Below are 24,260 nucleotides of genomic sequence, written 5' to 3' on the forward strand. Positions count from 1 at the left end.
TGTGATCAGGTTTTGAAAATAAGTTTTTCGTGTTTTTTAGAATGAAAGCAATGCTTGATTTCCAACAGCAGAGGTTGAATTCTTCCAGTGTTGCTTCCCAACATAACTGAATGACAGAGTATTTCAGTGGTGGCCTTTGTGTAATCAACACATGTTCTTGTCACTTCGTGCTTGAGAGGAAATTAGAAGACGTTTTCCTTTCATACCTATTTCCAGCCAATTTCCTCATCCTTCTCTCTTTTACACATGAGCAATTTTAAGTAGTGTAAATAACACTATTTCCCCTGCTTTTTATTTTAGGTTTCCTTTCCCAACCCCCCTGCCCTTACAATACTTTGCCTTCTCATCAGAGAATAGGCAGGAAATTATCCAGTTGCATTTTATATTAATTTTATCATTAGTCACTACTACTTAATGTATGTATTTATGCAAATTTATGCCTAAAGCAAATGTTCTCTAATCAGTTCATACATACCTGAAAAACTTAGGTTTTCAATAGCAAATTAAATAAATGCTTTCAGTGACCATTTGGTATGTTTGCAGGCAAAGTCCAGTTGTGTGAGCACACCGAGACAAATGCACATGGGCACACATCCATACAGAAAGCCTCCTCTGTGATTACAGAATATTATCCCAAAATAAACATAAAAAAGCATTCCAGGATAAAAAAAAAAAAAATTAAAAAAAAAAAAATTAAAAAAAATTACTCAACTTGAAGTGATGCAAAGGCTGTGCTGGTTTACACCTGTGGTGACAAGAGTATAACTTGCATCCACAAACCAAACACAGATCTGTCCATTCACAACCAGCACACAGAAAGGAGATGTCCTTTCCTGCAAAGTCAAGTTCAAAGGGTGATCTTGCTGCTGGTAGCAACTCATCCTACCTCAAATCTCCATGACTGTTGCTGAAAAACAAAAAGTCCTCTCTTTTAATTTTTTAATGTCTTTTTACCTTGAGTGTGCTGCATTACAGCAAAGCCAAGGGGAGTTAGAAGTGTTTGAGCACAGTGCAGACTAATCACCATGTCACTCAAAAAGTGACCCAAACCTTTAAAAGCTTTTTTGCACATCGTCATTAAAACGCACCGCCTGCTTTCGGATACCAACGGAAACAAAGGAAAACCGGGAATACCAGAACCTGCAGCACTCACATCCGTGGGAGAGCAGCGAGCACCACAGCAGCAGCAGCAATGGCAAGGGAAAAAACCCCTCATTTATAACCAGTGACAACTAAAACCTACGAAGTTTTTAAAAGAATGTGATTGTTGTCAAAAGGAATTGGGTACAACAATGCTGCGTTCAGCTCTGGTTCCACTCAAAGCCGTGGCTGAGGGGCTCTGGGAAAGCTGCTGGAAGGCTGGTGGGCACAGACCAGCAAGAAAGTGAATTTTGCATACTGTACGGATCATCGCTCAGTTCAGGGCAGTCATATTGAATCTGTGATCAACCAATTGTGCTTCATGAAACCGTCAGCCCTCATTTATGTCTAGCTGTTTTCTTCTGTCCTGCTGTAAACAAGCTCTGCTCTGAGCTGTCTCCCTACCCTTATCTGCTTACGAAGATCACACAGACAGACCTCATCAGCAGCCTTAGAGTTAAAGTTAAAGTTACTGCTTCCAGACAGCAGTCCCCACGCAAGCTGGAAGTCAAAAAGAAGAGCAACTTTGGAATGACAGAGTTTTAGTTCCTTTTAGGAAATGCATACCTTAGATTCATACACATACTGGCATGTTATGTCTCTTTCATGAAATTAAATTAGGTGTTCCTAATATGAACAACTGTTTCTAACATCAGCAAACTAGCTCAGCAGATTCACCCATGGTTTTGTTTGTGGGTTGGTTGTCTTGTTGTTGGTTGTTGGGGTTTTTTGTTGGTTTTTTTTTTTTTTTTTCCTTTGGGGCCTTGTTTGAATACAGCCAAAAGAGAAGTAGCTGGAAATATTGTCAATCTGGTAGGGCTCCAATAATGCCTGAAATGCTCTAAAGAGGGTAACAATGGTAAACAGGAACAGGTATGTTGGCTTCTGTTCTCATTCACTTCAGTGAGAGCATTAGCCTTTCAACAAAAAGCAGAACACAGTTTTCAAAGAATGATCCTCTCACATAAAAAGGGATGGAGCCTCACTAAGCACATATTCCTCTGTAAACTCACTCACTCACACACAAATGCATTTGTTGGTATTTACAGCATTTAATTCTTGCAACCAGCTGCTAAGGCCCTGTTAAGGCTTTCCTTTATGCAGCTGGAGCTGGAACCTTTTCCTTTCTCCCAGCCTATTACTTTGTCTGCTTAAGGGATGGCAGCCAAAGAGAAACAGCTTGGTATTTGCACCCGTCTGCTTTAAGCACTCCATGTTAGATTTTGCAGAGAACAAACTCCTCATTGCTAAAAAGAATGACACTTAGTAGGGTCAAAGATGTTTTTAGCTGACTCTGCAGCAATCAAAAATAAATAAAATAAAATAAACAAATAACCCCACACTGTTTATCGTAGCTAGACAATGAGGCCAAAGGAAAAGGCTTGTAGTAAAAGAGCAGCTCAGTGTGTAGGTGGAAGATGTAACCCTGTGTGTCTGGTCTAATAGAACAGACCAGCTAGGCACAGCTGGGCAGGCGTGAACCTGCACGCTGCCCACGCAGGAGCACGTGGGAAAGCTTTTGCCTCTTCCCCTATAAAATGCAGAAATGCTTCAGAAAGCAGATGTGTGCAAAGAATTCTTCTGAATTTCTACACACCTTTTTAGGACACACAGAAAATTTTGCTACCTAGAAGGTAAGACCTAGGAGAAAATTGTTTTTATACTAATTTAAAAATAAGTGTATGCTCCATTCATGAGTGTGCTCAGAGGGGTGCAAGTGTGGCTGTACAGAGCCCCACTAGCTGGAGTGTAAATCATCAGTGAGGGTGTGCATCAGGCAAATAACCCACGTGTGATCTTTCAGCCTTACACAAACTACCTTAGCACGCTTGCTTCTTGCTAGAAACACACGCAGTGCTTTCAGTCAACTCTCATTTACAGCTGCACTGAAAGAAACAACAATCTCACTGGTGTATTAGTTCAGTTACTAAGAAGTAGTCTTTTTATTGCTTGCTCTTAAAATAGAAAAGCCCTCAAAAAACTCAAGCTACAGAGTTGATGACAAGAACAAAAATGCCAGTGGAAGAAAAAAGCTAGAAGGGAAATAAAACAAAGTAAAACATACAATTTATTAAACAAAACATTGGTGCTGCATTTTGATTTCATAAATTGTCCCCATTTGTACTTCCTGTTTAAACAATAACTAACATGATGATGGGTTAAATGAAGTTGAGATTGTCACAAACATGGCCTCACTAGTAATTAATGTAGTTTAATATGGTTGTTGGCACACATCTCACATGACAGATAATGTTCCAACATGTCACTGATAGGACCTTTCAGCACAGCTTTAGGAGATCTACCAGGCATTGCCGAGGTTGGTTGGGTCAAAGGGTTGAACCATGTGTAATTCAGAACAGAAGAGGTCCCACGGTCACTCCACAAAAACAATTACACTACTTATTTCACTCCATCCCTTGCCCGAAATTCACAAGCCTCACAGTTTCAGCGCAGTCAATCTCACTCTGCCCTGGGGCTATGAGCCACATGAAAATATGTGGTGCTGTGTTTATAAATCTAATCAAAAATAGAAACAGTAGACAAGCACAATGAGGTCCTACTATGGATCATGGGAATTCTCTAAATTCTGAAGGCACTTTTGTTTAACTTCTGTGGGCCTTCTCCTGCCATTACATTGTCTGGTACTCTCGTTAATCATCTCCTTGACTTGTCAATGCTGTAAAGGAGCCTATGCGTCTGCTGACTTCCCTCCCATCACACTACAAATAATATTATGAAATAGCAATGCTAGGAAGAGTCCCTTTGACTTTTCTCTTTGGAAAGCATGGCTTGTTCTTCACTTACCTCTTTCTCCATACCAGCTTGCCCTTTCTCAGACCTGCAGCAAAAAAGCTTCCTCCTGCAACAAAGGAAAGGCAGTATATCTAAATTTTCAGTCTGCAGCTCTTAATACCACTAGGTTTAACGCACAGACTTGCAGACTACCAGCCCATAAACCTGCTGGGATGGGGGTGGGGGTGCTTTCCTGATGCCATCCCCTCTCTGACCTTGTCAAAGAGCAAAGGGATGTTGTGGTGCTACTCCTTCATTTCTTTTTGAAAATAAATTTGCATCAGATCATTAAAAAAAAAAAAAAAAAAAACTTCTAACAAACATAAAGAAAAAAACATAATTTAAGATCAGATGAAGAAATGCCAACAAAAATCTAGTTTCAAGTGGAAGCAGTCCAGAAGTAGATAATTTCTACCACCAGAGAGTAAGTAACTAGCAAAATGACACAGAGTATGCTGTAGAATACACCTTACCTGAAGACTACAGTACCAAAGCTGTCAAACACAGGAACACTTATGCAATCTGGCATTTATGTGGGTCCCACTTGTGCCTCATTCCCTGTGCTGGGATTTCCATTGAAAGGATGAATATTTTCCTCTACTTTGAGGTTATAATTAAGCAAACATACAATAACTTCACAATTTATATATCATGTCAGCGAAAAGGCCTCAATTTTATACCAGCTACTTTTTTCTCTGTGTGGGAATACAATTTATTCATTCAAACAGGCCAGACAGGTTGCCCCTGTGCCCACTGAAATCAATGGCAAAATTCAGTCTGACTCCACAGATGCAGGACCTGACCCACAATGAATAACAAGCTTCTTCCTTGGCCAGATTTTCCCTTGTGCTTTTACACAAACACACTTTCAGGTTACTTTGCTGAGCCTGAAAACAAAACAAGACTTTGAACAATTAAAAATATCCCTTCAGAGTCCCTCAGAAGCCATAGGTGACCTTCTGGGTCAGAAGATGCCCTGTACAAAGTACATGTTTGGCCCCACTTGAGGAAACTCTCTCTCCTGAGGGCAACAGGCAAAGAAGTGCCTAGTTCTGAGAATGTGCTTAGATTTCATTGAAATCAATACAATGGACAGTGGATGGGGCCACAAATGCTCCATGGAAAAAGGCTGCATTGTCACTCCAGTTTCTCACTAATGAATGAAGGGCTGAGCTTTTGCCCAGGCTTTGCTGATGCTGAGAGCCTGCTGACCTTTGCCACCACTCCTTGATTTTGGTGCCCTTCTTGGGGTGCCAAGGCCATCGGAGCGATGCTGGGGAATGTGAATCCAGCAGCTCCTGCTCCTCCTAGAGCCAGCCCTGCCCAAACAGCCCCTGCACCACAGCCCACAGCTGTTGCACAGCTCTCTGCTCCCAGGCACTGTGCAATATTGAAAATAAACTCCAACAAGACCTCACAGATAGGCTCAAGTCACTTATCTGGTCATTGTATATCCCAGAAAACAAGCCCAGTTCCAGTTCCAAAATCTGGGATGGGTTTTCAGGACAAGGTAGTATGTGCATTTCTTTTCCAGCTACTGAACTGTACATCCACTGGATGCAACAGCTAACTAGTTTCAAGCCCAATGGCACAGCATATGGCTTGTTATGACTCAAAGGGGAACAGCAGAAAAGAACCACCTGTATGGACCAAAAACAGCAAAAGCTTGAAAGGGCTCCTTTCCTCTCCAAGGCAGAATGGTGAGAAGCTGCCAGAAGAAGAGACAAGACATAAACTGTGAATTCAACATTTTCATCCATGGTCAACATCTGTGCATTGTAGAAGAGCCAAAGATGCAGCAATAAGGACTTGCAAAGCCACAACAGTCCAGGAATCCAAACATTAATGGGAAGACTTGGAGCTTCATCTTAAAAAATATGAAGAAATAAGAACAGCAAAGGTAAAGATAGATAAACAATGAATCCAGAAAAGACATTAATAACATTTGGATCTAAACACTGATTTTGAGAACTTCCTATTATTTGGGTTTTCCAGGAAATTTTTTGTTTGTTTGCTTTGGTGGGGGACATTTTAATGTGTTTTTTCAAATGAAGGTGTTAGACATTGTTTCTCCTTTTTTCTTTATGGTACCAAACAGGCAACACATTCAACACTGCATCAATTGATGCTGACTGTGGCCTTAGTTAACCTCACCAGCCTATTTTCTTTATCTGGATAACAGCTGAATCATTAGCATTAAACTAGCTTGCAGTCCTGAGAGAATACAGCAAAAACGTAGTATATGATCTTCTCAGCAACCAAAACACAACATAAAAAGTATTTGCCATCCCACCAGGTATTTTATTTTATACCCAGCTGATGTATTTTGCATTAATTAGGGATGGACTTTAGTCATTTTTAAGTCCATTTGTAGTAAAATGGCAAAGCAAAAACATCACTTAGAAGTTCTTAAACTGGATATTCCATACTTTCTTCTAATTTTTCACCCAATTATGCTTGTTTTGTCCACAAGAGGAGAAACTAAGGATGCAATATATATTGACAACTTTCTGTAGTGAAAGTAATCTATTTTAAATACAAAAATGGAGGAATTAGAGAGATGCACAAAAACACTCTTTTAGCACCACAACCCAGTTAACAGGCTCCCATCACCAGCTACAAGTCTGGGAGAGATGGAAGCAACACACTTTTCCACTGGAGCACTCTCAGGTACACATTTCTCACAACAGTTGGTATTTTGTGCTGTATCAGCCACCAGAAATCACTTGGACCAGTGCCCAACAAGGGTCTCACAAACGAAGCCATAAAGCATGCAGGTTTCAACACGCTGCCATGCAGAAGGAAAGACCCCTCCTGCTCTAGCTGTGCACCCAGAATCTCCCCAGAGCACAGCCCAATGAGCAGGAGCATTATCCCTGGGCAAGGAGAGCAATGCCAGGCACAGCTGAGGTGCTGGAGGAGAAGCAGCAGGTCCACAGCAGGAGCAGAAAAGCAACAGTCTGTCATCTTCCCCCTCTCCTGCCTCACCTTCACCTGGGACACCATTCCTCACGTGCTAAGAAGCAGAGCTGTGGGGTCAGTGCACGACAACAGCAGCAGAAACTACTGAGTAAATGATAACTCTAACAGCCCTGCTTGCAATTCCCTTTGGACTCACTCATAAACACCAGGTAGCCAGCCTTGGTCTTTAAGAAATACTTCTTCAGGGGAAAATTGCACCTCCAGTGAAGAGAATCCACCAGTCACTTAAATTCAGCAGGACTGACCTTTGGAGCCAAAAGCACTGTGCTTATCCTCCTTTAATCATCAATTTTGGGAGCAGGTCCTTCGAAGTAATCTCAGATCCATGCTATATTTTTTCTTTTGAATTTTTCTCTTTTTTTTATTTATAAAGAAAGGAACTTACTGCAATATATCTTTATAAAGATTATTAACATACTCAAAATAAGGCTCACATTCAATTCTTTCACTTGATAGGTTGTGATGTTCCTAGCCTTTTTCTGTGTGCCTGAAAAGATGGATAGATACATGGTTTTTCCAATGATAAACCTCAGTAGGCAGCTAAGCACCACTCAGCTACTCTCTCACTCTCCCTTTCAGTGGAATAGGGGTGAGAATCAGAGGGATAAAAGTACAAAAAATCATGGGTTTAGGTACAGGCAGTTTAGAACCATGGACTGATTTGGGACCTTAAAGATCATCCAATTCCAATCCCCCTGCCATGGGCAAGGACACCTTCCACTAGACCAGGTTGCCCAAAGCCCCATCCAACCCGGCCTTGAACACTTCCAGGGATAGAGTATCCATCCTCTCTGGGCATCTCACCACCCTCCAGTAAATAATTTCTCCCTAATATCTAATCTAAATCCAATCTCTTTTAATTTGAGTGTTTTCCCTTTTGTCCTGTCACTGTGTGCTCTTGTAAAAAGTCTTTCCCATCATTCTTGTAGGCTCCCTTCAGGTACTGAAAGATCATGATTAGAATACCCTGAAACCTTCTCTTCTCCAGGCTGAAAAATCCCAGTCACCTTAGCCTGTCCTCATAGGAAGGATGCCCCATCCCTCTGATCATCTTGGTGGGGAAAAACAGAAAAGGGAGTAGGGAGGGAGCCACAAGTAGACAGCGATGCAAAAGACAACAATTGCTCACCACCTATAGACTGATGTCCAGCCAGTCCCCAGGCACCTTTCACCCACTCCCCTCACACTCAGTTTTATTGCTGGACATGACAACATATGTTAGGGAATATCCCTTTGGTCAAATAGGGTCAGCTGTGCCAACTTCTTCCCCTCCCAAACTCTTGCATAGCCCCAGCCTACTCACTGCTGGGGTGGTGTGAGAAACAGAAGAGGGTTTGACACTGTAGGCACTGTTCACCAACAGGTAAAACATCCTCATGGTACCAACACTGCTATAACAAACCCAAAACACAGCACCACACAAGCTACTATGACAAAATTTAGTCTCAGCCCAAACCAGCAATTCCTGTGGAAGCTGGAAATACCAAAATTGTAGGTTTTGTGCCACCATTCCAGTATTCCCATTTCCCATCAAATGGAAAGCACCACACATGAACATTAACCACAGTGCTTCAGAGCCTGGCTTATGGATGACCATCCCCTGATGAAGTCCTAGGGCTCATGTTTAAGAGTACTGAAATTTTTAATGATCCTCATGTGACAGTCCCTATCAAGGGAGGAGCAAAAGGCTTTCCAGAATGGGATGAAAAGCTCCCACTCTTTCCTGCCAGGCAAATTCTTTTTCCTCCAGTTTTCCACTTGCAAAACAGGCACATTAATACTCCACGTTACCTTCATGATTCTACCAGCCATGGTGAATTTCTGCACACCACTCTGGATGCAACATCATGGTATCAGGAACCTCAGCACTGCCACTGTCCTTAATTTTCCCTTCCCACCCACATCCCAGCTCTTAACCAGCAAAAATACAAAAAAAAAAAAAAGATTCATTACAGAAAGATTTGTGACTTGTAATTCTTAAATTACATGGCCTTCACATTACAGAAGAATGTTAGTTAGAAGTACTTAGCTGCACATGAAATCCTGAAAAAAAAATAATATGTGCTTTAGAGACAAAACTAGTGAATTATTTTCCTTGTGCAGAAATAGCATTTTAAACTCTAAGCAGACATCAAATGCAACGGTAAATAAAAAAATCTAAGTATAAAATACTTATTATTCAACATTTGGGACAAAAGCCCCAACTTCTTTTTAGAAGTATTTCAGAGTTACCTCCCTAATTTATTTTCAGGGAAAAAGTAGCTCATTTTCTGACTTTATTTTGTATTTGCCATAGAGTTTAGTACTTCATCATGAATATCTACTTTTCATTTTCTGGCTACCACTACTACAACAAAGAAAATCAAACCAATCAGAAGTTATTTTTATGCACCCTGCAGTTTAGGTAATCAGCCTACAATGATTGGAGCATTGTTTTCCAAGAAAGTTTCACTGTAAATAGCAGAATCTGCTCTAGGAAAAATTCAGTTTTGCTGTTTGTTAGTTCAAAGATCAAAATTTCAAATATATATATGAAAGCGTAATGTAAAAGGGTTTTCCCTCTGAATTAAGCAAGAGTATAAGCAAAAAGTCACTGAAAAATACAGGCAAATGCTTCTTGTAAAAGTTGCACTTGTTACATACATCACTTCAGATATCAGTAGTGCTGCTAATAGATCAGGAGAGTTTTCTTTCAGTCAAAGAGACAGAAATCATACTGTATGAGCAGTCCCAGAAGGAATACCTCCAGTTGTTCAAAACATATTTCACTTGCCTCTGGCAGGAGTTCTGGATTAGTGTCATATACGTGTCAACATGAAACAACACAGGCTACTTGTTCATACATTCCCACTAGTCCCCCTTAAATCAGCCTATATGCCAGCTGACACTGACTACACCTATATATCAATATATCCAACCCAGTGAGTGCACTCCTCTGTCAGGAACTTGTTAATGAGACATAACCACCAGGAACAAGTCAAGGGAAACTGAGGCTGTGGCTTCTATAACTGAGAAAGTGGCACAAAGTAGACACAGAATTGGGAATTAGGTATGCATTTCAAATTTGCATGCCACTAATTAGAAATGGAAGTATAAAGACATGTTTTGACTTACAAGCAGAGTTGCAGCTTGGTTTTTAAGACCTAAATAGCTGATAAGACCTAGATGGACACAGTTCAAATCTGTAATGGTTTCCATTAGTTTTCAATCAATAATAGCAGAAAAATTGTGCCTGGCATGTTTTAAACTTGGTATCTTTAGCCAGCACAGCTAGGTGTAAAGTTTCTTTGTCCATCCTGGAAATCAGCAATTGAAATTCTGACTCCTAGATTTAAATCCTTGCACCAGATCTCCCTTTGAAATAAATGCTAGTGATGTTTCATTTATTACACATGAAAAACAGCTACCTCAGGACCTCAAACAAGAAATAGTCTAACACGACTGCTTCCAAATTCCTGCATTTTGGGATAGATGACATGTCCAATAGGCCCAAAGCTGTTTTCTAATCATTGGAGAAGCTGGAAAACTGATATGCTCTCTGCACAACTTCTTCTGATAGAGTAGGAGAGTCAGCAGCAATCCCATGACATGTTCTCCTTGGTGATGCAGCAGCTTAACAAATTCCTACTGTCTGCCCCATCTTCTCTCCAGCCATTCATTCCTCTCCTTGGAAAGCAGCTCACTGAAGTCTCATTGGGCTGTATTTACTGTAGATCTAAGCCAGGTTAAAAATACCTGTCCCCAAATTACCTCTCTTTTTAATTATTTACCTTGAACCATTTCACTGGTCCTGCACATGGTTGTGCCACTACAGCCAGGGCACAACAAACTCCATCAAGGAAAAAGATTATCCTTAAGTGAGCTTTCCCATCAGAGAAAACATAGACTAAAACTAGATCCCCATAACAACATTAAAGTTTACTACCAGCCCCATAAACTAAGTTCTGAAAATATTTGTGTTCACCAGCAGAACAAAGTGAAAAACTACACTGATTGATTTATGAGACCTAGAATAGAATCTACTATCAATAGCACATTGCAATAGTTATAGCTAATTTAAAAAATAAACAAACAAAACAGCCCTTCAATGAGGTAGCATCCAGCAATGATTTGAGGATTTAAAAACAGGAAGGAGACACATTACCAGGTGCAGCAATCCAGCACACACCCAGAGAGGATGCCCATTGCACATTGTGTATGACTGTCTCTTCACCTGTCCACTGCCTTGGAGAAAAGAAGGGCAGCTCTACTTCCTTCTCACCATTTGGGTACAACTTGATGCCCCTCACCTGCTTCTCCAGTTTTGGATTGGTGGACTCTGGAAGTAAAAAAGCAATGATTTTGCCTTTCCACGCAGGGTCATCCAAAGGCTTATAGATCAGTGAAGTGTTTTGAGATTTAGTGGCATACTAACACTTTGATAATCTGCCTTGGAGGAGACACTCAAGTGACAAGTGGATAAGATGAGCCAGAAGAAGCTGAGCATCACATGAGCATCATGTTAGGAGAATAAGTGAGGTTTGGATTTCCTGGCTTTTGCTATCTTGGGTCACACCCAATCAGAAAATAGACTTTAATACTCCCTTTTTCACTACTTCAGAAAAGAGTTTCAAGAGCAATGCTACAAAGCATGTAGCATTACTCAAGCACTACTTAAATAAGCAGTAGTCATTTAAGACAGTACAGTCTATAGGTTCATTGATTGTCTAGTCAGGATTTGGTTTGGACAATTAGTAGAAGTTAAAAGCATCTTACATATTGAGTAGAAGACATTAAATGAGGAAGAAGTCTGTAATTTATAGGTCTCAATCCTGAAAAACATTTATGCACACACTTTCTCTTTGCATGAATTACTTTATTGAGTACATCAGACTAAGGTATAAGCACACTCCCAACTGAGAACGTTTGTAGTAAGAAAATGTGTGAAAATTTCTGCAGAACTGAAAAGATTACACTTCATTTTTTTCTGACCCCCTCATCCTTCTCCCTCCCACCCTCAAATACCAAATTAAGGACTTAGGGACTCATTCTAACATCTTTTCAGGATTTCAGGTTGGTGTAATTTCACTGATTTGAGATAACTATTCCTCATTTGGTGCAGACAAATACAGTTTCAGATACTTGCTGCTGATCAGTCACACTCTAAAAATTAAAATCATTGAAGTGGACATAAGATAGCCCAAATACTCAGCTCTTTTTCACCAGAAATTTCAACGGGTTCTTTTTTTTTCATAACCTAATAAAATGAGGATTTTTCTGATGCAAATTTTAATAGTAGACAATACAAAGTTAAAATGTGTGCTGCTATAACATGAAATTGTATACAGTTCCTTGTCACCCTCATTCATCCTATTCATTTATTGATCAGGGTTAACTACTTAACAGAATCCAAAAGATTAAAATTAACAGATGAAAAATCCTTCCAGTTGTCATTTGCTACTGCTTTTTCTTCAAGTGAAACCTGTGCTGGCCCAAAGCAGGGCTGCAGACTGCTCAGTGGAGCAGCAGTGACTTCCAGCTATTAATGAGTAGCAACTTTTGAGACCAGACTGATTTTGTCACTGCAGACTGTCCCACTGCAGCCTACATGGTGCTGTGCAGAAGTCAAATAAGGCACTGAGCCCACTGGAATCAATGAGGAGACCACCACTGGGTCTGGAAAACTGTTGTGCTGTCAGCATACTGCACAAGTCCCATCCAAACTATAGGGACAACTTGAAACCTCAGGAAACCCACAGAAGCTGGTAGAAACAGCAGAAATGACCTTTGTGAAGTACTAATACTCACAGAGATACATCATAAGTTGGACAGCATTGACAAGAATTATTTATATAGCATGTTTATTCCAGATGATATTTTCTTGTGGGTTTTTCCTGCGATGATTGAAAACGTTAAAACTAACTTTCCTTTAAATCAATTCACCTCCTAAACTGTCAACACCAAAACTAAATGGGAATTTGCACATGGTCATGTCAATCTCTTGTAGATTCAATCCCTCCCTCAGACTTCAAGGGATTATTGAAAGGACTAACACAGCCCTGACCTACCAGTGAGCAGGTGATCTTGCACAGCCCCACCTTGCCTCCTCACACCAGGACTTGGAAAAAACCCTCAGCAGATCTCCCACTTTGTTCCATCTGAACCAAACATGTTTTTCCTCTGTACTTAACAGAAAGTATAGAAAGGCAGTAATAGTAAAATGCAGAATACAGTGCTCAAAATGCCCCTTTCAGGCCACTAACATGGTCTTCCTAGTCAAGACTTTTCAGGTTGAAAGTGGAAACTGTATTGCAAGTGTGGCAACTAATGAGTGGATCAATTCTCCTCCATTTTTGATTCATGAATCATAAATGGATGACATGTAAGCTTGAAGTTATCAATATTCCCATAGGATAAGTTTAAGCCTTTGGATAGTTACTTCTTGCATTTTACACCTTGGTGAAGGTAACTTTTAAGGTGAAAAAGCAATTTTTTTAAGAATCATAAAGAATGCCTAAAAAATCCCTTTTCTTTTTTCCTTTGTTTCCTCTTTCTCCCCTTCTTCCCCTCACCTTTTTAATATTTAAATTAAAAATGTAAGATCTTGTCTTTCAAGAGATTCTGTAGATGCTTCCAGAGCAGTGGACAGCTGGACAAGGAAATATCTTCATCTGTTGCATGAGTGAAGCTGCTGGATCTCTCACATGCATCCCTGCAACTGGTTATTGGGTGTTTAAGTCAATAAAGACCAAAGAAAACAAAACAAAGATGATCACAGGAGTTTATGCTGCAGTGAGCTGTGTGTGGGCAAGAAAACTCCTCAAGCAAAATCCATCAGGACTCTGTGAGATACCAAAGGTCCTCTGCAATAGCATGAATGCAGGACTTTAGGCTGAATTTAATGTGGAGCCCATCCTCTAACTGCCTGGCCACATGCAATTCCTTCAGCCACTTCACTGCTAACACGGATGGATGGATTCTTAGTGCCACTTTATATGAATAATAAGGTGTTGTAGTTTAATCTCAGCCAGCAACCAAGCCCCACTCAGCCACTCGCTCACTCTACCACCAGTAAGATCAGGGAGAGAATCAGAGGGTAAAAGGTAGAAAACCCATGGGTTGATATAAAGACAACTAATTAGGGAAAGAAAAAGCAGCTCACACCAGCAAAGATAAACCAGAAATTAAGTCACTTCTTCCCATGGGAAGGCAGGTGCTCAGCCATCTCCAGGAGGGCAGGGCCCCATCAGGTGTAATGGCTGCTTGGGAAGACAAACACCATCACTCCAAACATCTCCACCCTTCCTCCTTCTTCTCCCCAGCTTTACATACTGAGCGTGATGCCATACAGTCTGGAATATCCCTCTGGTCACTTGGGATCAGCTGTCCTGGCTCTGTCCTCACAGCTCCCCATGCATCCCAGTTTCCTCAACAGTGTGGCAGAGAAGAAAAGCCCTTGGCTCTGTGCAAGCACTGCTCAGCAATAACAAAAATATCTCTATATTATCAACTTTGTGCTCAGCACAAATTCAAAACAGCCCATACCAGCCCCTGAGAAGAAAATTAACTCTACCCCAGCCAAGATCAGCACATAAGGAAAACTGGACATTAAAGCTTGCCTCTGACCTTGAGGGCTTCTTTTTTTCCCTTGTACTAAACTATGGCACCTTGTCTGATAGAACAATAAATATCATATTTATTACCACTGGCACTCGGTACCATACTATAAGCTTCTTAGCACTTTTTTCTGCCATAAAAACACTGTTTCATGCCAATAAAGTAGACTTATCTATGGCATTTGGCTAGAGATCCTGAAGTCCATATTTTTGTATGGAAGAAAAGTATCTCCTTTTGCATGCAAATAAAGTATTTGAGGTAGTGGTCTTATGAAGCAAACAATGATGTTTCACTGTATTAATGCCTTTTTTCCATCAAACATTTATGACAACAATAGTACAGAAAGGCAACAGGACAGATCAGAACCAGGAGTCTTCCTGGTCATCCCATCAGCAAAAACAATGGAAATATTATTCAGAAGAGTTGTTTTGTCCTCTTACAAGAGTTATAAACATTTTATAGTCTTTAACAATGAGTTCAAAGGTGGATTCACCTTTACAAAAAGATGGATTCACTATCCCACAGATCCCACAACAAAGCATATGCAGACATTTAATATGTTAAATGCACTAACTTTTTGTTTTTCCTGCCTTCCCTTCCCCAAGCAGAAAAATCACAGGAAGGAGGCAAGTTTCAGGAACCAAGATATTCTACTTGAACCAAAAAACTTAGATTCAGTTCTTGGTTTTGATTCAGGTTCACTGAGTAATCTTGGACATGGCTCCAAGCTTAACTGCTAAGATTGATGGATGGTATGGACACATAAGTTGGGAAAGCTATCCAGACTGGGGGACCTGCTTCAAACCCCTAGAGCCTATCATGCCTGAATCAGAAACTAGATTTTGAAGTAGCCACTGGGAATACATCCTGGCAGCAAAGCCATTCCCTGGAGGGGAACTTACTTTGACAGTGCAGGAAAAGTTGCAGGAAAGAAAAGGAAAGCCCTGCCCCAGCACAACTGGTTTGGCACAGGATATAAGTTTTTCCACACACTCAGCCATGGCTGCAGCTGAGCACAGCTACTGGGGTCAATGGTTGCCTGTGATGGGGAAAATGCATTTTTAGAAATTAAATTTGGGGTGAGAAGGAAAGTAACCTAAAGAGTTTCATCAAGGTAAAACCCTTGCTTCAGCTACAATGAAGAACAAGTCTGTCTGGCACCTTTCAAAGAAAATCTCAACCTATAAGCTGCCATCTGGATGCAAGCTGACCAGGAAGACACAGTCTCCCTTCTCCTGAAACATGCAAGGTATGAGTCTCGGGGTGAAGTTTACACTTCATACCTATTCATCCACTAGGAAACAGCTTCCTTTGGCACACAGGCAACAAGAACAAGCTGGTTTCATATCAGGGTGTCAAAGAATTTGCTTCAGGTTGGACCATGAACGTTCATCCTTGATGCTGATGAGATGCCTTGAGAGCAGCTTCTTTCACACCATCTGCAAATGGTGCTACTGAATATACTGAGCACTTTCCAGCACCAGCCCAGGGGCACAGTTTGCATCTCAGCATGGCCAAGTGAGGAAATTCTACTTCAGTGTCCTAGACCCAAAGCACCACAGGTGCAGAAAATTACTAAACACAAGCAGCTGCTTCATATAATATAAGGATACTTGAAAGGGGCAGTGAAGGAAATTGAGAAACCACGTGTGGGTGTGAAACATTGCATGATCAGGGATATAGAAGAAGGAGGCCATTGAAACCAAATCAGATAGGGCTTGGTATCAGCAGTAAATTTGCCTGTTCTTACATGAAAGAGTTTTAGGTGATAGGAGGAAAAACAGTGGATGTTAACAGGGATTTTGTGCCAGGGCTTCAGCCTCCATAGACTGTTACCCACAATTTTTTAGTAGAGCTGCATCATCCCATACTCATAGAGGATAAGTCTCTGACTTACGTGGAAAGCTTTTTGATTTTTTTTAATGAAGTTTCTCCCAGTAATTGTTACACCCAAGGAGGAGTGTGCTTCAAATCCTCAACACTGGAGGCTGCAGGTAGTGATAGTCCCACATTCAAAACCACAACACTGTGTTGAGTTCAACTTCTGTTTACATTTCAAAGAATGACAGACTGGTTTGAGTCAGAAGGGACCTTAAAGATCATCCAGTTCCAACCCCCCCTACCATGGGCAGGGACACCTTTCACTAGACCAAGTTGCTCAAAGCCCCATCCAGCCTGACCTCAAACACTTCCAGGGATGGGGCACCACAACTTCTCTGGGCAGCCTGTGCCAGTGCCTCACCTCAATATCAGTAAAGAACTTCTTTCCAGTACCCAACCTAAACTCACCCTCTTTCACTTTAAAGCCAATACCTCTTGTCCTACCACTACAACCCTTTGTAAAAAATACCTTCCAGCTCTCTAGTGGGTCTGCTTCAGAAGCTGGAAGGCTGCTCTAAGGTTTACCTAGAGCCTTCCCTTTTTCCAAGCTGAACAACTTCAGCTCTCTCAGCCTAACTTCATAGGAGAGGCTCTCCAGCCCCCTGAGCATTTTTGTGGCCCTTATCTGGGCTCATTCCAACAGATCCCATCTTATATTGTGGGGTCCAGAACTGGACACAGTAACCAGGTTGGGTGTCATCAGAGCAGAGGGGCAGAATCCCCTCTCTTGACCTCGTCACGCTACTTTTGATGCAGCCCAGGACTGTTGGCGTTCTGGATTCCAGAAACATATTGTCAGGTCATGCTGAGCTTCTTGCCAAGTCCTTCTCCTCAGGGCTGCTCCATTCTCCATCCAAGCCTATTTGTGCTTGGGATTGTCCCCACCCAGGTGCAGGACCTTGTACTCAGCCTTGAGCTTCATGGGGTTCACACAGTGCCATCTCTCAAGCTGCTCAACTCAAGGTCCCTCTGGATGGCATCCCCTCCTTCCAGCCTGTTGCCTGCACCACATGAGGCTGTCCTCAATCCCATTGTCCAAATGCCAGCAAAGATGGCCCCAACACCAACCCCTAGCACCTCTTTACACTTGCAGATGTTGTGGAATTAAATTTTTTGCCCCTATTTATTTCTGCTCTTATGTAACAATATTTCAGCTCAGAGACTAACAACACACTGTGATGTATGTCTACACAGTTACATTTGAATATTTTTATATATAAAATTAACTAAAGCCAAAGTGAAAATGACTGATAAAGATCTTTCTCTTTCCTTTGTATCTCTGCCATTAATACTCTAAGTTGGTTCTCAAATACTAGCCAAAAAGTTTAGACTCATTTGGGAACTAGTCAAACCTGTGCTCCAGCTTTCCAGTAAAAATTGTCACATGTTAAGAGACTCATCTTCTCAGATCCTCCTGCCACCTCTTGCCCATCATTATCCCAGATTAATGCCTGTACCTCCTTTGTTCTGCAACGGCCTTTGCTGACAGTTCTGCAAAAAATTATTTTGCTGTACCACATGTTGAGAAATGCATGCCAAGAACCATCCTTCTCATTTGAGTTACCACAGAGAGTCACATCGTGCCTTTTTCCCTGGGTCATTTGTGCAATGTCAGGTATGGCAGGATGTGACTCAGCCATGACTGGGTTCAGAAACAGGACTCTGAAATCTCCTGGTTTCAGTTCACTTTGGGAATTCTTGGGACCGGCAGAAAAAGGAGAGAGAACCAAGAGAACATTAATGATAGATGCTCTCAACCTTGGTCTTTTACAAAGCCTCTGTGTATCTCTTCCTCTGAGGGGTAAAGGAGACTGGGGAAACTGTTTTTCCCTCTCCTATTCTCTTCTTTGCCCAGTTCCACAGAAGAAATCTCCCTTTCCTCCAGCTCCAAGCTGTTTAACATTAGAAAGCAATTGTTCTGTCAGTAGCACCTGGAAAAAACTCTTCCCAGGCGGAAGATCATATCTTCTCTTTCCCTTCTAGCAAGGGTGGCTTGGAAACCACCTTCTCATGAACCAGGCCTCAGCTTCCACCTTTGCCCTGAGACAAATCCTCGTTATACCTTGCCTAAGGATGTCCTGGGCTCTGAAGGATGGCTTGAGGCCATCCTTCACAAAAGCCACAGAACCTTGCTTAGCATTCCTAATCTCAGAGACACACACAGCATACACTAGAGTTCTGATCAAGGCTGTGGAAGGCTGCATCTCTTATACATTTGTAATTTTAGTATAAAATCATAAGATACACCTGTTCACATTCCTTTAGCCTAGAAAGTCACTTTTTCCTAATAGCTGAATGACATCACAGCCTCTCTTACAGTGTGGTTAAGGTGAATTAATTTGATAGCACTAAATTCATAGAATTGAACTGAATCTCACAGGACTTGCATATGGATGCCAGATACAGCCACATTTTGATTCTCTGCTACTCATGAAAACAAAGAGCATAAGCCTTTACCAATTCCACTAATCCAAACTAATCTTTGCATTGAATACTTGGCATTAAGAGACAATATTTATACACAAAATAAGCAAAGCTATACATTTCTATTCCATACATTGTTTTATCTCACTGGGTCCCTCTCACTACATTTTCTCAGATTCATAAATGGCCCTGTGAATACAGCTCTCCCATACAGACCTACTTGCACAAGTGGAGTCCCTAAAAGATGCAGCAGATCCAAAGAGGGGACAGAATGACCAGAGAGGAAAGAAATTGGAAGCATATACTAATCTTTTAGGACAATTCCCACAACTTTTCCAGGTAAACATGTCTGATATGAGCACTTCAGTCATGCACAGAGAGATGACACATTTGTGTGTGGGCAGAGGATGAAATTGGGTGTGGACTGCGTGCCTCTGCAACAGGCACAGTGATAGGTCTAACTCAGCACCAGAGGCACTGAGTCATCTGCTCAGAGCTTAGAGCTCTTCATCATTCCCTTTATCACATGGAAAAATCCTGGCTGGATTGCCTGAAAATTTATCCTTTCTGGCTGGGGCCCAATCTGAGAGAAAGGCCAACAGCACAGCAGGATTTAGACACACTTGGAAGCCCTCCCCAAAGTCCACTGATTCATTGAAAGGGACTGTATACCCCCACAAGAACACCAAGCTCTCAGAACAGTTATTCTGCTTCTGTCATCCTCCTGCAGAATGAGCATAGGTGAAAATAAACAGCCTTCTAAGTATCTTAACTTGACACTTGATACTTGAAGGATTGAACACAAAAGCAATTGAAAAATCCAAGCATCTAACCCAGTGTATGGAAGTGTGTAGAGAAAAAGCAACATCTAATTTTGGGCAGTGATCACTATGATCATCACAGATGCTGACAGTGAGTAAACATCTCTATATTCTGACACCATGCCCAGCATCAGTTTCCCATTTTCATTTTCCTACCTTTTCAACACAAATTGGTAAACTAGCTACACACCAACAAACCCAATGGCATGATGGCAGAGATACTCCTTTATTCTAAAAGCAAAAGCACAACTACAGCCAATATTAACAGCCTGAGCCAAAGAAAACCTCAGAAAATCTTATGAAGACATGACAATATCACACAATAACACCACAAGCAAGATAGCTGCTGTGGCTTTACTTCTTTTACCACCTCGTAAGGACATGGCATAAATCTGGTATATATAAATATTCCTGCTGTATGCAGGGAGAAAAAATATTGTTACTGCATAATTTCCAGATGCAGGTCAAGACCACTTCATGTATGCTGTCAAATGAGAAGCATTATAGGAGAGGTATTATATATAGCAGAGGAATTGTATTACCCACACCACTAACAAGAGAGGAAAAAAGGTGGTGCTTGTTAGAGTAGGTATTGCTCCCAATTCTCCCCCAGCAGTTAAAACATACACATGCTGTGGCAAGAGCAGATTTCAGGGGATGAGCAACCAGAGGAGTGGCTAATTAGCCCCTCTAGTTGAGGAGTAACTGATTAGATGTGCCAAGTTCAGGACTTTGGGCTGGAGGTCAAGCCCATCTTTATGTCGAGTCCTCCTTCACTCAGAAGCAGCTTCTGCATCAGCAAAAACTTGCAGATCAAATCTTCTAGATAATGTTGGTATATCTAGCTTCTCTCTTAACATCTGGCCTTGTAGTAATCTTAATTGGTAATCAAGTTCTCAGAGAATGGTTTGTCTGTTGAAGAAAGCAAAGTTTCTATTACAGCTCAGAGAGCTTATCTCCTTCCTGCCTAATGCAGGATTTTTTTTTCTTTTTGCTGAAACAGCTGGAGACCACCACCATGGCAGACTGGGAAGTGAACTGGATGAACTCTAGCATAATCACAGTTTCTCTTCTCTCAAAAAAGCACAATCAAATGATTAATGATGAGGGTGAACCATAGCTGAGACATAGGCTGATCCAGAAAGTGAGTCAAAACCGAGAGTTCATCAGCACAGATTTTTATATTGATACCAAAGACCCATTTGGTCAGAAGGTTCCTAAAACAGAAGTCAGGGTGAATGACTAAAATCTTGGTAGACAAGATCCTGCAGCAGCCATCAGATAAAATCAGTTAAAAATGCAGTTTGTTACGGAAGTCAGCCAGCTCTCTACATGTCCCAACAACGGTACCCCCAAAAATGCAAACCCCAGCTGCATGCAAACAGACAGTTCAGCTCCTCACACACACCCTGGCTGCCTCTCATTAGCATGAAGCCTCCATGCATTACCATGGTTTGTAGAGGCCTGACAACAGCAGCCCAGGCAATGTTATCTCAAGGATTCCTTGTGCCCCCCAGGCGCTCTCTGTGCCCTGCGCTGCCTGTGTGCAGCAGCTGGACCATGAGCTGACTGCAAAGGGAGCCTTTTGTTCTGCCTGCTGAGAACGTGTGGGTGACGACAGCAGCACGAATAATAAATATAAATGGTATTACGCACACATGCAAACATCCCCGCGGAAAATTCAGCCCTAGGGCGAATACCGGAATTTTACTTGTCACTTAGCTATTTATAAAGTCAAAGAGACTCAGAAATAGCAAAAAATATCTTGCAGAAGATATTTTATCCTTGCCAAAATCATCTCCCAGACTGGACAGCCCCAGGGGCTGAGACCTGAGCTCTGCTCCAAGCAGCAGTGGTACCTCCCCAGCGGGGAATTCCCAAAACAGGAAAGATACCCCAGAGCTGACACAAAGCCAGGAGATTTGGCTCCCACGCCAGACTTCCTCCAGCTGTCAAGACAAGTGTGTCATGGTTAAAAACCCACTGTGCTCTGGCTATTTCCTGCTGGAGCTGTGGCAGGCTGGGCAAAGACAAGAGGAGCTCAAGGGCTCTGTTGAGCATCTCTGGCCCAAGATCAGAAGCACGCACCCAGCCCCATCCTCTCCAGTGGCATCCAGAACTGCATGGCATTGCAGACAAGGTCTTTTATCAGTCCCTGTAAGCCTTCTACCCCCCTTTTTGTAGCAATGCATCCATAGCATTACTCAAGAGCTCATCTGTCACTCTGCTGGATACACTCCCCTTGCCACCACTCCCCTCAGATCCAAACCTGTGCATTACCTTTTGCTTCCAAGGTAAAAGAAACATCCTTTCAGGGGTCAGCACCCTGCTGGGGATCATAAGTGTGCAAAATGAAGCTTTAAACAAGTCCATGCATCACTGAGGTTGTATCTTCAAGGGATGGGTTAAGGCCTCAGGAGGGGTGATTTTATCTGCTGATATAAAAGTGGACAGAGAGAGATCTGCAAGCTGTCCCAGGCCAGTACAGACTCAGGCTTTAAAAGTCCCATGTGGCTAAACAATGACTCATGGCTGATCCTTACCTTGCCTGTCAACACTCACCACTGCTTTACATCCATACCATTGCTAGAGCAAAACTAAAGACCACAAGAAGGAGTGGAAGTGAACAATGTTAATTTAGAACACACCACAGCTCACTCAGCTCCTGTGCAAAACAGAAGATCTTGAGGCAGCCTATACTTTATGACTTCTTAAAATAAAACTTAAACATAATTTAAGTCTTTTTTTTACATCACCTGCAAAAAAGAACTAATTGGAGGAGCACAAACTGAACACTAGCAGGCTCTTACAAACCTGTGTTGGGTTCTTTTGCACCCAAGTCTGTTCAAAAGAATAAATGAGAATATACCCATAGGAAGCAATACTTAGATAAATATTTCCACACGTGTGCATAAATATCCAGTAGAGTGCTCCTCTTCTGTGGCATCCTTTTAAATACAGCATCACTTTTAAAACCTTCATGGGTTGAGACACAGGCCCAGCTTACCTGCCTACTTCCCAGCTTCTCTTCACCTTTTGAAACCGAATCCTCCTTGCTGTCTCTATGGTGACAGTGACGTGCACGTCCCCCTGATGAGATGGCTGCTGGCACGCACATCAGGTGCCAGAGCAAATCCATCAGCAACAGAAACCTCTCCAGCTCCTCCATGGGACACGATGCTCTTCTCCAGAACTCAGACAAACAACCTGCTAAAGAAAACAGTGTTAACCCACCATCCTATGCCTAAAAGTGTGGGAAACCGGGTCTAAAATATTTTTTATTATTATTTTTCCCTTCAATAATAGTTACTGCTACTTGGGAAATAAATGTGATAGCTGCTATCGAAGAGCGTATCTGGATAACCTACACAGAATAACTAATTAAAGGTAATTTCTGCCAGAGGGTTTGACAGTGAGAAGATACTTGCATCATGAAGTGGAAGTAGCTGATAAGCAGCATGGTGAAAACCTCCTGCAATGTCCATCCACCTGGCACATGGAACCAGCAGTGACAGAAGGATGTTTCCTGGCACAGGGTCAGCAGAGAGAGGAGCAAGAGGGGAGATTTTTATCTAATGCTAAGTGAGAAACACCAGGTGGGACCTGCAAAGGTGTGCCTTTCAGGCAGCCACAGAAGGTGGCTCCAGTGACTTTCTCTCCTTAGGAGAGACACAGTGAGTCACTGGGGTTGCAGAACACCACCTATTATATACAGCATTGCCATATTTTATGGTGTTCCACAACCAAGTTGTTGAAATACAACCCTATTGTAACCTGTGGCACCCTATAGGCGCAGCAAAGGATGTTCAGTCCCCCACTGCTCCTCCCTTCTGACTGCCCAGATGGGGGAATGTGTGCCAGGAAAAGAGCTTTGGCTTTCTGCCACAGTCCACTGCCAGCACCAGCAGATACTGCACACCCTGTAGTTGCTATAGACTGTCTTTATATTTAACTGACTTTTTGTAAGTTTGCAGCTGAAGGTGTCTGTCACAGCTCTGTGTCACTGCAACCCTGTTCCCCATGCAGGGAAGGAGACAAAGGTGTTTGTGGAAACAGGCCTTGCCCTGGGGATTTTAACTGTGCAAGATACTCTGCTGCAATCAGCTAACTTACAATTCTTCACTGATAAAGTCATGCACGCAAAACTGAAGGGTCCTATTCAATCCAGATAAATATTTGGAAAATTAAATACAGGCACTGATTAGTCCCATATTTCCCTATGTTTTCATGTCCATTTTTGCTGATCAGACAAAAAAGAGATAGTCCATCATCCTAAAGACGGAGATTGCAATGGCCAAGCACGTTAGGTACAATCCAGAAAGGCAATAATAATAATTTTTGAAAGCAATAAATACAATAGTATATGATTAAACTCGCATTGCTGTAATGCATGCTAAAGACCTAGTGCCCAGAGTGGGTTACTGATGTACCATACCTACTGTCTGGATTTTTTTCCCGTATTTTCTTGTTCTTATTTATCTATCACCTCTTTTCCAGCACTTGCATTGTACATGCTTGGAATTAGAGAGTACTTGTTGCTCTGCCTACTGCCCTTCTCATGCTTAGTTGATGGATGCTGCCTGAGACTTTTGATGATACAAAAATATGAAAACAATGCAGTTT

At 41.8% G+C, this 24,260-nt stretch overlaps 1 protein-coding gene across 1 annotated transcript in view; it reads right to left on the minus strand.

Annotated features, from left to right (window-relative positions):
* The window catches only part of LOC130248801 (orofacial cleft 1 candidate gene 1 protein homolog), a 26,544-nt gene extending 22,587 nt beyond the window's left edge, over positions 1–3,957 (minus strand). Inside the window, exon 1 of the mRNA XM_056482821.1 lies at positions 3,946–3,957. Within this exon, the coding sequence (XP_056338796.1) occupies positions 3,946–3,957 (12 nt within the window). The remainder of the gene's footprint in view (positions 1–3,945) is intronic.
* Positions 3,958–24,260: the final 20,303 nt, after the last annotated feature.

This window comes from Oenanthe melanoleuca, chromosome 2, assembly GCF_029582105.1.
Source record: "Oenanthe melanoleuca isolate GR-GAL-2019-014 chromosome 2, OMel1.0, whole genome shotgun sequence".
Taxonomy (NCBI): Eukaryota; Metazoa; Chordata; class Aves; order Passeriformes; family Muscicapidae; genus Oenanthe; species Oenanthe melanoleuca.